Source organism: Chinchilla lanigera, unplaced genomic scaffold (assembly GCF_000276665.1).
Source record: "Chinchilla lanigera isolate Chin_1 unplaced genomic scaffold, ChiLan1.0 scaffold00062, whole genome shotgun sequence".
In the NCBI taxonomy this organism is placed as follows: Eukaryota; Metazoa; Chordata; class Mammalia; order Rodentia; family Chinchillidae; genus Chinchilla; species Chinchilla lanigera.
Genome location: NW_004955463.1, coordinates 6,958,031 through 6,973,723, shown reverse-complemented (window position 1 = coordinate 6,973,723; position 15,693 = coordinate 6,958,031). Strand labels below are relative to the sequence as shown.

Here is a 15,693-nt window from a genome sequence, read left to right as displayed (position 1 = left end):
CAACTGGCAAACACATCCCCTTGCGAACATGTTTCCACTAGCTAGTCACGCCATCCCCGCTGCAGCAAGGGCTCCTGCAGCTGGTAGGTGTGGAGGCTGCAAAGAGAATCTTCCAGTACGCAGCTTGTGGTAGTTTGGGAGCCCAAGAAGACGCAAGCAGCAGTGATGAGGCCTCAGCCGAGGGCCCAGTCTCCCCAGGTACTTTTTCTGAGTCCTTCTCCTCCTGTGTAACACACTTAGTTGTCAAGGGCCCAATTCTCCCAAAACCTCAGAGATGAACACCTTTGCTCCAAAATTGAATCACCGTGAAAACAAAACGCTGCAGTCTACTTGAGATCTTTTTTTTTTTTTGTTCCGAGTAAAATTTTTATTGAATCTCTCAAAGGTTGCCAAGAAATAGTTTTTGCAAAAGGGGGTTAATATAGCTAACAAACAAATTCAACATGGGAGCTCCCTCTGCTGGTCTGCAGTAGGTTGATATGTGACAAACACATTCCCAGAGACAAATCTAATTTGCTGGAGAAGTGGACAAAAGACAGGTGTGTTGGGCTTTGCCTCAGGAGAGAAACACTAGAAGAAAAAAAAAATCCATGTCTCAAAACAGAGCATAACATTGCTAAGAAAACCAAAATTATTTAGAAGACTCTCCAAAAACATTTTAAAATTTCCAAGACAAAAACTGAGTTATTTTGCTATAGGGAGAGGCTCCAGCTGGGGCTCCCCACTCTGCTCTACCTCCAGTTAGTATGATTCGGGGCGCGGTTAGGTGCTGATTCCCTTGTCTTTGCCTCCAAAGGCTCTTCTCACCGGCTTCCCTTTTACTTAAGAGAAAAAAGTTCCAAAGAGTCACTGAAGTGAAGCCTCTCCACAGTTCCATTAAGGAGTAAGTCTTTGGTGAGCCAGCACCTCAGGGTGGAAAGAGAGGCCTAGGAGTCAGGCGACTGGCCTGGGTCTGGTCGTGGTAGAGCCACTGTGACCTTGGATATCTCCATCTTCTCAGGCCTGCTTCCTCATCTGTAAAATGGGTCACACTGGCTGATCTGTAAAGCTGCTACCTGTTCACTGAGTCCCACCACGGAAAAACTTAAATGACCACATCTGTTCATGATTCTTTGGGATATAGAGTCCAATGCTGCACTGAGAGCAATGCCAAGTAAGAAGTGAGATTGAGCACATGGATCCCATGGACACTGGAGGAGAGTTCAATCAAACCCAGGACTGAGGTAGCAGAGAAAAGTGCACTCCAGGCTAGGAAAGACTCAGCACCAAGGAAGAGCCCACAGGGAAGGTGTCATGTGGGCAGCGTGCCCCAAGTCAGGTGGCTGAGTCCGCCTGACCTTGCACTGTCTCCCCTTCCTTCCTTCCCAGGGAGTAGGGGTTCTAATCTCTTTAAGACTCTGTGAGTCCTTCTCTCACCATATCCCCAGAATCATTCTGATTTCAGCTGTTACATGAATGAAGCAAGGACAGATGTCATGGCCCAAAGCCACCATCCCCAGTCTTTTCTGGTCACTGTCAACTCTCGATTCTCCAAGGTAATAGTGAAGGCTTTGTGGTTGACTGATCAAAGCCACAGATATTCAGGCACTACACAAACCTGCAGTGTCCTACTATCTACTAATGGCCTCCACTGACAGCCCTTCTGCATCTGGAGCCATCTGGTGGAGGGGAAATCTCATCCACACATTAGAGCTGGGCAGGGAAAAGGGGTTCTTTCAGTAGTTCCTTGTCACCTACAAAGTTATCTGCAGCCTACTACAGACCTACTGACGCTCGGCAGAAGACACTCGCAGGTTTGCCTTTAGCTCTCCCTCCGGTTATCTGCCAGCAGGGAGGGTCCAAAGCACTGACATGGGCAGAAGGCGGCAAAGCAGCAGGGGAAAGAGAAGCAGAAGGCACTGCTAATCCTCTGCTTTGTTTTCTGTACCAAGCCCCCTGCTCCCCACCATCTCCATTTTCCTTCAACTGCACTACTTTCCTGCTTCCTTCTACCAAAGAAGGGTGGTCAGCGCCCTGGCCTGCATGAGCCTGGGTGCTGGGAGAGCGGCTCCAGGAAGCCAGGCCACCAAGGCAGGCAGCAAGCGTCGGCAGTTCAGCTGAGAGAACAGAAGGACACTCAGCCAGCGACGCTCCTGACCCACGCGCGGCTTTCAAGGCCCCTCCCAGGGGCTGCTTCTAGGGTCTTAGCACAGGTCTGGACAGCACCAAAGTGCGTCCTCAAAAGGAAAGCGTTTCAGGGAAGATGTTCATTTCACCCAGCCTTGTCAACAGACACTAAACAAAATAAACAAAAACCCCCACCTATCCGACCCAACAATTTCTAAAAAACTAGGGTGAGTGACACATGAGCTAAGAAAGATGGAATTTATATTCTTTCTACTTATTTTCTATTCATCACTCTCTGCAGGCCGAAAGAATGAGCGGTTATTTCCGAAGGCAAATCTTAACAGTGATTACTACTACTTATACTAAAAGCAAAGCTCGGGAGACACACTTTCTCCAGGGAGAGAGCAAGTGTTAGTGCAGAGTCATCACCGGGGAGAGATGAGGGAGTGTGTTTATGAAACCAGGCTATTCTTAACTGCGAAAGTGAGTGAGTCAGAAGAGAGGCTCTACCTTGACCTGTAATTACACTCCAGACGCTACATTGTGTCTTTGCTCTGGAGTTTCCTAAACATGGAGTAAGGAAGCCTTCATCTTTCCTGTAGTACCTGTAAGCACAATCCTTCTCCCGGAACTCCCTCCTTGATCACTAGCTCCTCATGGAACACAAGAGCAGAAGTCTCCCCACACACAGAAACATACAGACAAACGTAACTCTGGTTCCCGTGCATGCCCACCTCGGCAGCCCGTCCACACGACAAGGAACGCACAGCTACGCTCCCGTGATGCCCTTGAGCTAGCTGGGGGCCAAGGAGGTCACCTCGCCTCAGTCCCGTGTGTGTGAGATGAGGGTGAGATCATTAAGGAAGACAGAGGTGCCATTGGGGGCAAACATCAGGCAGTGGGTGGTATCATTGCTGTAGACGGTCCTCGTAAGTCCCAGAAGGGTGTCAGCTTGATGTAGAGGGGATCATTCATTTCCTGAGGGTGGCTCTGTTAGCTGGATAGGTGTTAGTTGTATGGTGTGCTCTGGGGAACCAGGTCTGGAAGGACTGGTGGTGGAGTGAGTGAAGTCGTGGCCGATGGGTATAAATTACCTGAGCATGCAGTGAAGCGGGATAGGTGAAAGCAGGAGGAGGTAGAGCAGGCGCTAACTCCGCTGGGTACAGAGGGTACGGGGCCCACACTTCAGGGCTACTGGGGTAAAGTGCAGGCACTGTGAGCTCATCTGCAAGAAAAGAATAAGGAAGAGTTAGTGGTTACCAAATAGTTTCACATCAGAAAACAAAATACCCAGTAACCCCTGAGCCCCAATCAATGCCAGAAGTCAAATCATGCTTGTTCTTTTTAAAAACCTGTTGGCTTCGGTTCTCCAAACTCTAAGTAAGGGAATAATAAATACAAAATAAACAAGGCAACAAGCATCTGTTGCCTGGCTGGCCTGCTGAGGTCTCAGGCCTGGGCTCCGCCTTGGTCACTGATGTCTTCCAACTATAGCCAGGGAACCTGAGAGCAGTGGGAATCTTCTGCAAAGAAAATGTGATCCTCTGAGGAATGGAAGGAAGAGAAAGAGCCACTAGGAGACATCCCATGAGAACCCTCTGCAGAGTCTCTGGGACAACAAGAGTTATTGGCAGGACCCCAACAGACCCGAAGAACTGAAGATTTTCCAGTTTATTAGTATAGTTACAACTGACAAATCATGATCAAACATTTCCCATACAGCCCTCAAAAGCACAGGAACAAACACTAGGACCACAGGACATTTAATATGTTAAAACTTCAGAAGAGAGAAGTGAGGGGCTGGGGATTTAGCTCAGCGGCACAGCGCCTGCCTGGCAAGCACAAGGTCATGAGTTCAATTCCCGGTACCGGAAAAAAACCAGAAAAGTGAAGTGAAAGGAACATCCTAATTAAAGCTGAGCTCCATAAAGATGCGAAGAACAGCAACAGTTGCTGATTAATCTGACTATATTTTCAGGGGAAAAAAGAAACCCCTGGTGCCAATTGCATGGACTAAATCTATACAGTGCCAGCTACACGCAGGTGAAGAGAAGTTTGCCAGATTGAAGGGTAAGTGCCTGGGCCTCCCAGTGTATCCGGAAGCACCCCATTAAAAGTAACGGCAAGCACATGAGTGCATTTCTCAGCAAAAGTAAAAATAACGTCAGTCAATAGGAATCTGGACCCTGTGAAGTGGCAACCTCAATCTGTGCTTTTATCACCTGTCACAATCTGAAATCAAGTACACCACGGATGCTTTCCAGGACTGCTGAGGGAGTCGGGAAGGGTGACTGGATAAAGCCATTAGTTACTGCCATTCGGCACTTTCCAGAAGTCTACAAAGCAAGGGACCTGAGATCAACAGACTCAACTGCAACCATTCCTACCTCCAAGAAGCCAGCCTGACACTGACGTCTCCCTCACCCTTCCCATGCCCAGAAGCTTTATTTTCAATAAAGGAAGGGGGCGAGATATACAGGAAGCTGCCTGGTGGGGTGTGATCTGGGGATCGTTCTACGGCAGCGGTGGCAAACCGTTCTATGGCGTGTGTGCTGCAGTTGTTTGTTTTCATTGAAAGCTCTAAAAGGTTTGCTGATTGCTAGTCAGAGGATCCAGAAAGTAGTAGGGCCTGTGGATCAGGTGGGCAAGGGATAGGTGGGAGTTAGCACAGCAAGCTACATGGCAAAAGCTTCTCACAGGGTGGTGGTGGGGAGCCAAGAGCTAAGCTTTGTCCTCTTGGAGGGCAGCTGTACATTTCCAGACCTAACGAGATCCCAGCAATATGGCTTAATATACCATGGTTGGCTGGTTTCCCTCCTTCAACAAGGCAGTTAAAGTATCCTGAGGGCCTGAGGATAGGAGTACAGACTGCTGGGATACTGAAGCTGGAGACCAAACCCTAAGAGTGGACTGGCAGTTCTTACTTGGGCAGGAAACATTAGCATCACAAGTTTCTTTAAAACAATCATATCTATCTACCCCATACTTCAGCTTTGAAGGTGTGTGGATGCCTGCAGCTCACAGCTCAGGAAACCCCTCAGAGGGGCTGAGAGACAGCTTCACAGACCCCTGTGTTTCCGGCTGCGATGCGACCATATGCTTTCCATTAGAGCAATTCTTGTGGGAGCCCAGCTAGTGGAAACTAACTGCTGCCAGGACGAGGGCCTTGGATTTTAAACAAACAACCACTCTCAGCAATGGCAAGCTATTATTGTTGTTGTTATTGTTATTTTAGCTACTAGGCTATTTTAAGACATTCTGAGACTCTTATAAAAAGTCAAGAGAATCTCAGGATTTGGTACACTAATCCCTCACCCATGTGTGTCTGGCCCCTCCGTGACAGCTGATATACCAATGGATACCAAGTGGGAAGGCCGGGAAAGCAGGCGTGTTCAGCCTGCAGTCAGTAGTCCTGCCTCAGCTTCCTATTGGGACCTGGCTAACTTGGGGGCCTTCATCTGATAAGGGAATAAGGGGGTGCTTCCTTCAGAAAAGTGAAAAACAAAGAGCACGTCCTTTTAGGACCAAAGATGTTTGGTCCTAAAGAGATAAATACTGAAGATAAGGTGGGATCGGGTTTCAATCTTGCTCTGAAAGGTAGAATTTATTATTTCCAGACCATTCTGCATTTTTATCTGAAGTATTACTTCCCATGAGGTAGCAATACTCTACCCTAATGCGATGCGCGCACACAATTCACCGGTTAACACTTGCACAAAACCTGGCCCAGCAGAATAGCAGCTGCTTTGAAATCTCTTAAACTCAGAGCTGCGAAGCTGCAGCAGGAAAGCGAGGAAAGCAGAGGCCTGGACGGATGAAGACTCACCCTGATGGACCCCTGGTCACACCTACCCGCCCGCCTCTTCCCTCGTGGTGAAGGCGAAGGTCAAAAAGCAGGTCGCCAGGTGAGGATTACACCCGCGAAACAGTCCTCACAGGGGCGAGAGTTTCGGCTTGGGGCTGAGAATGCCCCTCACACATCTCCCCCGCCCCACTCCGGAGAAGAGGGCACGAAGCAGAATGAGCCTTTTGCATATGGCTGCCCTTTGTGACTGCTAATGTGGTCTTGGTAAAATAAAAAGCTAAAAAGTAGGTTTTCCACAAGCCAAGCCCAGCCCAGGGAGTGGTTACCCAAGTGAAGGGCAGCTCGGCTCTTAACGGGGTTCCTTGCCCCGCTCACTGCCCAGCACGCTCAAGCTTCCTCCCAAGGCCCAGCAAATAAAATGGTGTTCAGTGGGGTGGGGAGGAGGGATTCCTCTGGACAAAAGGGGCTCTTGATTATCCAGGGTGGGCCAAGCCTCAGTGAGCAGAGGGGCAGACCAGGAGGCCAGGGCCGTTTTGTCCGGGCTAATCTCATCCTCAGAGAAACAGGGCAACGGTTTCCCTTGGCCAGATCTCCCTTGGTCTTTCTCCTTCTGCACTTTGGAGGATAATGTCGAGGGCTCACGGGCTTCATCTGAATAGGCCTCTTCCTCAGTCAGAGAATAAATACGCAGCCAGAGGAGCTGAGACTGGACTTTGACAACAAGGACTGGAACTTCCAACTCTACCATCCAATCCTTCTGGGTTTTGTTTGTTTGTTTGTTGGTTTGGTTTGGTTTTTTTTTTTTCTGCTACTGGGAATTGAACTCACGACCTCGCGCTTGCCAGGCAGGCGCTGTGCTGCTAAGCTAAACCCCCAGCCCCTCTCCAATCCTTCTGAAAGGAAGGACTGCAGTCCAGAGGAGGTTTGTGCCTAAGGAGGTCTAGGAGATCGTCTCATCTGTGTTTTCACTTAGGAGGAGGAAACAGGAGCAGAAGGGGGATGCTTCCTGTCCAAGGGCCAGGAGAGAGAAACCAGGAAAGTCTTCAATTGACTTAAGGTTCAGAAACTTCAAATCAGTACATATTTCGCTTCCTTGACACTGCTGCTTGGAAATATACCACAGCAACCTCATGCTGAACACACCCCACACTCAACAGAACCCCTCCAATAGCCTGCTTCTTCCTTCTGAGGTTCAGAGAAAGATACCACCTTCTCCCAGGTGCCAAAGCCAGGGACCCCGTGGTAACCTCAGTCTCCCTCGAATTCAGTCTTTCATCAAGGTCCAGCAGAAACGACATTAGCATTCACTTTGATTTTAACCACCAATAGTGGATACTGAAAAGGCTTACTCCAGTCCTCCTGGCCCTCACCTTGAAAATTTTAAAAAATACACAATTCACTCCAGCACCAAAAAATCAACTAACCAGCCAGCCCTAATCCAGTCGTGTCAGTCTCCTCTTAGAACTACCCTGGGAAGTGCCTGTAGTAATCTCAGGGCTGTCTCGGCTCCTCGTGGGTCTTGGCCTATAGGACCCCACGCCGCCGGGCCTCACCGGCTTGTCCAGCCCCTGGTGTCCTTGGCTTTCTCTGTGGTCTACGATCTCTCATTTTCACTGCTTCACCCGTTTCTCTCCCACACACTGCTTCTCTTGCCAGGGACATGTTCCTCCCCTCTGGTCACCTAGCTCACCTCTTCCGAGGACTCCACTTACATGCCACTTCCTTGAGGGCCTGTCCGCCTCCAGGTCTCAGGAGGGCCTTCCCGCACCCCAGTGTGCCTGGCAACCTTTATACTCCCCAAATCACCATGGTTACCTCCTGGGCAGTAAGCGCTTACACTTGCTTACCCAGTGCAGTGAATTCACAAAGAGGAAATACATTCCATCCCGCCTTGAGAGGTAGCAAAGATCAAATTGCAAGTCAAGTCTATTCTCTTGGGAGAGAAACTCGCACAGAAGGGCACCAGGATGAGAAATCTCAGTTCACTTAGTGTGTCTGAACTGACACGAGAACCCAGGTGTCCTGTCCCACAGTTCAGAGCGCCTCTGTACCCCCACCACAGGCGGTGGTGATGTGGGCCCTGAAGGGCAGGTGGCCTTTGTCTCTAGCTTGTAGCACCCTCAATTTATCACTGTGACTCAGGGACTGAGCATAAGTGGAGGGCTAGTCTGCGAGGTGAACGATACAACCGGGAAACAGCAGCCATGACCCAGAAAGGCACACAATGAAAAATTTCATTTCATAGGAAAAACATTTTGTGAAACAAGAAAAATAAATCCAAGATGCTGTTAGCAGACTCCTTCCATGCACGTACCTCCCAGCAAGTAGCTGGCCCGTGCCTGTGAAATAAACCCTCGGAGTTCAGGATGGCGAGGCTCTCTGAAGGACTCGCCTATCAGAACAGGCTTCTCTGAGGTTAGGGCCCAGTCTGAGGCCGGGGACTGCTCCCAGGGCCCACGGCAGTGCACACTCACTCACAAGCCCACATTCACTCAGGCCCCCGTAACATAAGTTGAGTTGGAAAGAGGGTCTTTGTGGATATAATTACATAAGGGTTTGGATATGGTGGCAGCCGATGCCGGAACATGTGCCTACAAGCCAAGAGATGCCACTGACTGCCAGCTGCCACCAGAGGTTCAGAGAGGCTCAGAGCGTACTGCTTCCCTCCCAGGGAAGCCAGCACTGCTGATCTCTTGTTCTCAGGCTGTTGTAAGTCTCCTTCCTACAGCATTTCTCTCTTAATGCCCTTTCCTGGAGCAGTGGTTTCAGACTGCCCAAAGGCAAGCACACAAAGCGATCTTGTCAAAGAAACTCCAAAAGCCTGTCAGACTTGATTTGCCTGCCCAAGGTCGCCGTCTCCTCCTCCGCAGTCACGGACTTTCTGCTGTCCTCTTACCAGTCCAGCTGCTGTCTTACTGTGCCTCGCTGGTCCCTTCCAAGGAACTATCCGAAGCTATTGCGACTTTAAAAGCTTCTGATCCCTCATCTGAGAGGTAAAGGGAACCCACAGCACGCGCAGGTAGAAAACGGCCCCTTTGGGGACTGGGGGTTGGTACTTTGATCGCTTCTGGGTCATAATGTTGGGAGATTTTCATTCCTCTTCTTTCTGTGGCTGGCAGCAGCAGGGATGAGAGCGTCAGAGCTTCCGGGCAAGTCCATCTCCAGCTTCCCAGCACCCGGGGGGCCCTGTCCTCGTGCCTAAATACCGCAATCAACCCAGGATGGGTCACAGAAGCTATGCTTTCATGAAGACCCTGGTGTCCATCGTATGAAACCTAGACCCTGTGCTCAGCCCCACTCTGCTGGAGACCTCAGTCCGCCTCATACAGGTTTCACCTTGGCCCGGCACACTCACTCCCACACTGGCACCAAGTAGGCGCTCTCAGGAATACCCAGAAGCCACAACACAACGCAGCCTTTTTTTCTAGTCCAGAAGTGTACTGGCCAAGTATGTCTTTTGCTTCTATTGTTGACCAAACAGCCTTTTCCACCTATGCAGAGTACAAAGGGATCCTAGTATTAGACACGAAGGTGGCTATTGTGCCTTGTTCTTTGGAACTATTTACATCATGAATGGAGATAACAAAGGTACCTGCAGACTCAGAGGCTTTTACCTGTTCCTTCTCTGAACCGTCCTCGTGCGGTAAGTAATGCTACTATCACCTCTATCTCTGACATGGGAAACGGTAAGCAAGGCCTTAGCACGGTACTGAGAGACCGGCCCACAGGGCTCTGCACTGCTGTGACACAGGCTGAATCCACAAGGGTGGTTCTGCCTCCCAAGGACACCTTTCCTCAAACCAGAGGCTTCACTTGTAAACCAAGTCAGAGAAGACAGACCAAACCTTTAACAACCACCACCATCACCCAAAAGAATTAATTACTTCAAGATGAACAAACAGCACAGGAGTAATGCATGGAAAACATGACACTGCCGATTTGCCTTGCCAGGCCGTGGTGATACCTAAATTAGTATTTCTTTTATACCTATAATAAAAAGAAAAGCATTATCTATGAGGCGATTTTGACATAAACTCTATAAAATGTAGTTGAGAAATGTTCTATGCACAACAGCAAGCAGTAAAGCAGAAAAAAGTCAAAACAAATGAAAATGTCAACAACGTACGCTTTACTGAGAGGACAAGAGGATATAGAAAGGGAAGAAAAGCAATCTCTTATAACATTTCAAGAAATGGTGTTTCCCACAAAATTCTCAATCATTCATCTCCTCTGGCACACGGGTGTTTATTGGTAAGGGAGGGAAGTCAGCATGGGAGAGACCAAGTTATCATTTTAGTAACACTGCTGTTTGTGTACACCGCCAGTCTATAGAAAGAGACCGCACAAAACAATCGCACTGAATGCCGAGGTGTGGGAGTGCCAGGCCTGCGTGCGCTGCTCGCTGTAACTCCACTGACCAGCACGGTGTGCGCCCTCCAGAAACATTCCTAATTTTCCGTAAGTGCCACGTTAGGTGTAAACTTCTAACTGCATCTCTTTCTTCTTGAAATAAACTGTAAGAGTAATTACCGTGTAAGGGCATTTTTAAGGACCTCAATATGTCTTGCTGCACTGAAATGCTGTTTCCATGTACACGCCCTAAAAGAAACTTGTTTCTACCAACTTTTCTGTGTGTGTATGTGCATGCATGTGTTTTGGTACTGGGAAATGAACTCAGGACCTTGCGTTTGCCAAGCAAGGCGCTGTGCCACTGAGCTATATCCCCGGCACTACCAACTTTTAATATGACAATACTTGGAAGGATCATTACCAAGAAAACCAATCTAACAATTTTATAAGAGCCTGTTATTTGAATCCATTTTTACTATTTGTGTACGTTTACAATACATAATAATCACATTCATTTTGGGAACTTGGTACATACGCATACTTCATTTTGATCAGTTTCCTCTCTTTGGCTCCATTATTTGCCTGTACATTTCTGTGACAGTTAATGAAGCTTAACTAATGAAGATTCAGTTGCTTGGCTGGAACAGTGTTACCAAAGTCTTTATGAAGGCATGGCACTCTCTTGAAAATCCAGGGTACAAAGATCTGTCCTCACAGCTCCCATTATAGTCCACGCGTGCCCTGATCATGACACTACCCGCTTACACTCTCCTTCACCCAAATGTAACCGACTGTCCCTAGCACCTGTGCCTACCACATGGGAGTTGCTCCAAAAAATTAAGTTACATTTAACAGATACACCAGGTCCCAGCAACATATAACGAGCAAGAGCAGGTAAACTTGGCAACTATGCATAACACAATGGTTTGTAGTTTAGCACAGTGGCTTGACTTTTTAGAAAATAGCCTACATCTGCAAAGGTTCCCATCTTTCATTAAAAGGCAGGACTCCCTCCCACATATGCACACACTGAGCTATAGCTCCAGTCCTTTTTCTATTGAGACAGGGTCTTGCTAAGTCACTAAGTGGCCCAGGCTGGGCTTGACCTTGTGATCCCCCTGCCTCAGCTTCCCAGACTATTGGGGATTACAGGGATGTATTCCGATGCCGGGCTGAAAGTTTTAATAATTTGTCAATTTTCAGAGTTTAAAAAAAATTAACAGTTTAAAAGTGACTGACAATGACCAAGGGAACCGAAGAATCAGAACTCCCAAAGTACCGCAGACAACAAATAACAGAAATTGGACATATACAGAGCACGTGGTCTACTGGCCATCTGAGAACTGAAAGGCACTGAATGTCTGAACTGAGCTCTGCCTCGCCGTGCACTTTCTTCTCCAGCTCTGCGATGGCTCTCTGTGGAAGAGGGCCACCCTGGCTGGCTGCAGGGCACCTGCCCTTGAGGGATCCGCAGAGAATGTCAAGCACATTCACAAACCCATAGCGGTACTGATCTTGGTGCTCAGACTGAGGAAGCAAAGGTGAGACGGGTAGGCGGGCCACACTGATGGAGCTGGTACCCCTGCTCTCCTTTCTTTGGTTCTCTCTCTTATGTCCTGTCAACTCTGGTCTACAGTGTGCTGTTCTGAAAATAAATCTGGGTACATGTGAGTGGCCATGGGAAAAAGCTGCAGGCATACTTTGTAGAACTCAAGAAATTTGCCCATCTTTGTACACGTAACAAAAACTAGGTGTGAACTTCTGTTAACATTTTGCATCCCAAGGAGATCTTCCCATCAGACCACAGATTAAAAAGTGTTAGTTCTAACAGATGATAATAATCTATTGGATTGAAATGCCATTATTATCTCTACAAAGGGCACTGTCTCTCTCTTTCCCATTTCCTAAGACAATATTGTAAGTCAGACTTAAAATTTTAAATTAAAAGTGCAATTAGAAAATTGAACTAATCAATAAAAAATACAGAACATGTTGGGAGCATCAGTTACCATCTTCCAGATTTAGGCGGTCTGAGCTCTCCACCCCAACAATCACATGTACCACTCCACCCCAGCAGGACATCTCCTCCCCTACCTGCCAGGATGCAAGGTGCTGAGAGGCATCCGACTGCAGCCAGAGAACACACCGTGGTCAGAACAAGGTCCACCCGCGGCAGGAGTACAGCTGTTGCTCGCTTGTGTGCTCAGTGTCAAAAGCTCCGTGCAGGAACAACAACATGGTTTCCCCAACTACTCCTGCCCTTACCTCTGCAGCCTACTCAGGGAAAGGCCAGAAGATACAAAATAATGACATTTAAACCTCATGGTGTGAGATGTTTGCTCATCACCACCACTGTCCTTAAGAGAGTATCCTGCCCTCTACCTGACGGTACATGCCTGTGACACCAGTACTCTGGGAGGCTGAAGCAAGAGGATCCCAAGTTCGAGCCCAGCCTGGGCAGCTCAGTGATTGAGACTCTGTCTCAAAAACAAAACAAAATAAAACAAAACAAAACAAAGCAAACTCAGTAAGACCCAGTCTAAAACAAAAACCCTGAAAAAGAAGCTGGTGATTTGATGTAGCTCAGTGCAAAGGCTCTGGGTTCAATCCCCACTATCCCACCCTCACCTCCAAAAGAGTAGGAAAAAAAAACACTGATACGGTCATGATTAGAGAACGTGGCTAGAAAACCTTATGGTATCTCCATTTAATGAGCTTCTGCAGAACTAGGGTCAACCTTTTCACACTTATTTGAAACGACACCTAAGATGCTGAGCAATGAGTGGGGGAGGGAGAGAGTGGAAAACAGTATGCTTAATGACAAAGTCTTTCTAGAACTAAATTAATCTGTACTTGGCAATAAGAATATGCATTTTGCACTTGGGTGCTGTCAAATCCTTTACACACATAATGCCTCATTTAACTCACTCAAAGTCCTGTGAGTGAAGGTACTAGTTTTTTTTTGTTGTTGTTGTTTTCTTCCGGTACCAGGAATCAAACTCACGACCTTGAGCTTGCCAGGCAGGCGCTTTGCCGCTGAGCTAAATCCCCAGGCCCAGTACTAGTATTTTCATGTGACAGGCAAAGGACTGAGCCTTGCAGAGCTTTAACTGACTTTCCCCAGGTCATACACCCCACAAGGGGAGACGGAGGGACACAAATCTCAAGAATCTACTTCTAGAGTCTAATTTCCTGTGGAGGCACCACTACTCACACTGTTTGTTTCCTGTATTTTCCTAAAGTTAGAATGCAAATTATATTCTTCAAACTAAAAATCCCATGATTTTTATATATTTGCAATAATTGAACCTAGTTTGGCTTTGGCAGAATAGCAAAAGAGTGGGAAAACAAAAATTATACTGTTACTTAGCCATGAAAATAAATTCCACAGCATAGCTGGGATTGGAGGCACATGCCCAGAATTCTAGCACTCTGGGAGGCTGAGGCAGCCGAGGCAATTAAGCAACTTAGATCCTGTCTCAAAATCAAAATACAGAAATAGCTAGAGGTGTAGCGCAGTGTGAAAGTCCTGCTTCAGTCCCCAGTACTCCAAAACCAAACTCAAAACATGCCCATAGCATTTCTTTTATTCTTGTTTGAGTAAGGAAGGCGTGCTGGATAGTAACCAGTACATCAGCAGAGCCATGCGGATGGACACAAGGAAGGCCACTTAACCGCTCGCTGTGCGAAGATGTTTTAATTATTACATGTGAGAAGTTTCAGTGTTAACTACTGCAAAGCCATCGGAAGATCAGACGTGGTCTCTTTGCATGTTACAAAATTGGTAATATGCAGATCTCTCGTGAAAGTGGTTCCTTTATTCCATCTCATACAGACTCTCCTTTTCTCAGACTCACCATTCATAATCTGGTAAACACCCACTAGTTCTTACTCTTCCAGTCCTAATCCAGGGCAGCATGATGAGCCACAGAAGGACCTGCTATGCTGATTCCTGCTGAACAACATGTATCCACCCGGTGGGGTGGGGAGGAAAACATCTGCTTGGAAATGTAACTGTATGATTTTCACGGTGGCAGGCGATTAGGAAGATGTGATATGTCATGTGAAAAGTGTCTGAAGAGCTGTGAGTTCAGGGCCAGCAAAGGGCCCCTGGAAAGGGTATGGTCAGGAAAAGCACCAGCGATCTTCCTGTGTCAGTCCTGGATGTGAGGGGCTCAGAATGTGTGTCTGCACAAGCAAAGGGGCTCACTGTGCGGCACCAGAAAATTCAGACCAGCATCTCTCTCCTTTAAGTATTTGGCTCCTGGCCGTGGAACCACAGACAATTTAACTAATCCCTCTGAGCTTGTTACCTTAGGTAAAAGCAAATTTATCACATAGGTTCACTGTATAAATTAAATGAGAATAAGATGCATTAAATTAAATGAGATGAGTCAGTACACACTGTTAGATACAGTAACAACGCTAAGTTACGTAATGTAAGAGAGGAGGCGAAGACACGATCTGCAGGGTATAACCAATGTCATCTGTGCCACAGGAAATGTATCCTTCGTATGAGGGTGCCTTTGTTCATCAGACTGTGAGACCCACATCTCCTGGGACAGGGTGACAGAAGGGCAACTGTGGAATTCAGCCCTCAGCTACCTCTCAGGTTAAACTCAATTTCTGCTTCATTCATGTTGCTAACTCTTTTCATTGGGATAAACTGATGATTGCTGCTTAGAGCTTTGTGAACTACATGGGTTTTCTTCCATTAAGCAAAGTTCTTCCTGTAAGCAGGTTTCCTTTGCGGGGGGAAAAGCAACGCTCCCTGGTCTCCAGCTTTGCCAGGGGAAATCAGACCTACTCAAAAGGTCCACTTCATGAAACTGCTCAAAAGTCTCTGGCGACTCAGGTCTACGCTTCCTTTAGCACCTATGCTGGCCCCAGGTGTCATGCGAATCCCAGCCTCTGGTTGGCCACACTGTGTGCTCCTTTCCTTCTCCATCTCTCTGCCGTATAAAAACCAGAAAGACTTTCTCACAAGTTTAAGAACCCTAACAAAAGCCAAGATTTTAATTATGCAGGAGGTTAAGAACATTACTGTAGACTTTCCAGTAATACAAACTGCAAAACTTGGCAAATAACACCCTCTTCCACTCTCTCTCTCCTGAGGACTGTACTCATTCTTGGGAAGCAAGTGAAGTTGACAGGTAGCATCAATTTAGGAAAACAGGGCAGCTTAACCTGGTTAGAGGAACTGAAACACAAGGAGACTTCAGCAGTTTAGGCTAAACATGGACATTTCAGGGAGTGCCAAGCAATCCCAGCGCATGAGGATCACTGGTTTGGGATGAAGGGACTACTGCCCTACTCTGAATGGTGACCTCATCACATGCAGCCCCTTTCCAGCTTCCCTCCCACACAAAGCCAGGAGAAGGGAAGGAAGGTCAGCAGGGAGGCTGGTTCGTTTCATCAGGACTTCTGAGCTT

At 47.6% G+C, this 15,693-nt stretch overlaps 1 protein-coding gene across 1 annotated transcript in view; it reads right to left on the bottom strand.

Annotated features, from left to right (window-relative positions):
* Positions 1–330: 330 nt before the first annotated feature.
* Rbpms (RNA binding protein with multiple splicing) overlaps positions 331–15,693 on the bottom strand; it is a gene marked incomplete in the record, with an annotated part of 155,824 nt that continues 140,461 nt past the window's right edge. Inside the window, 2 exon segments of the mRNA XM_005398470.2 lie at positions 331–570; positions 3,201–3,331. Of these exon segments, the coding sequence (XP_005398527.2) occupies positions 439–570; positions 3,201–3,331 (263 nt within the window).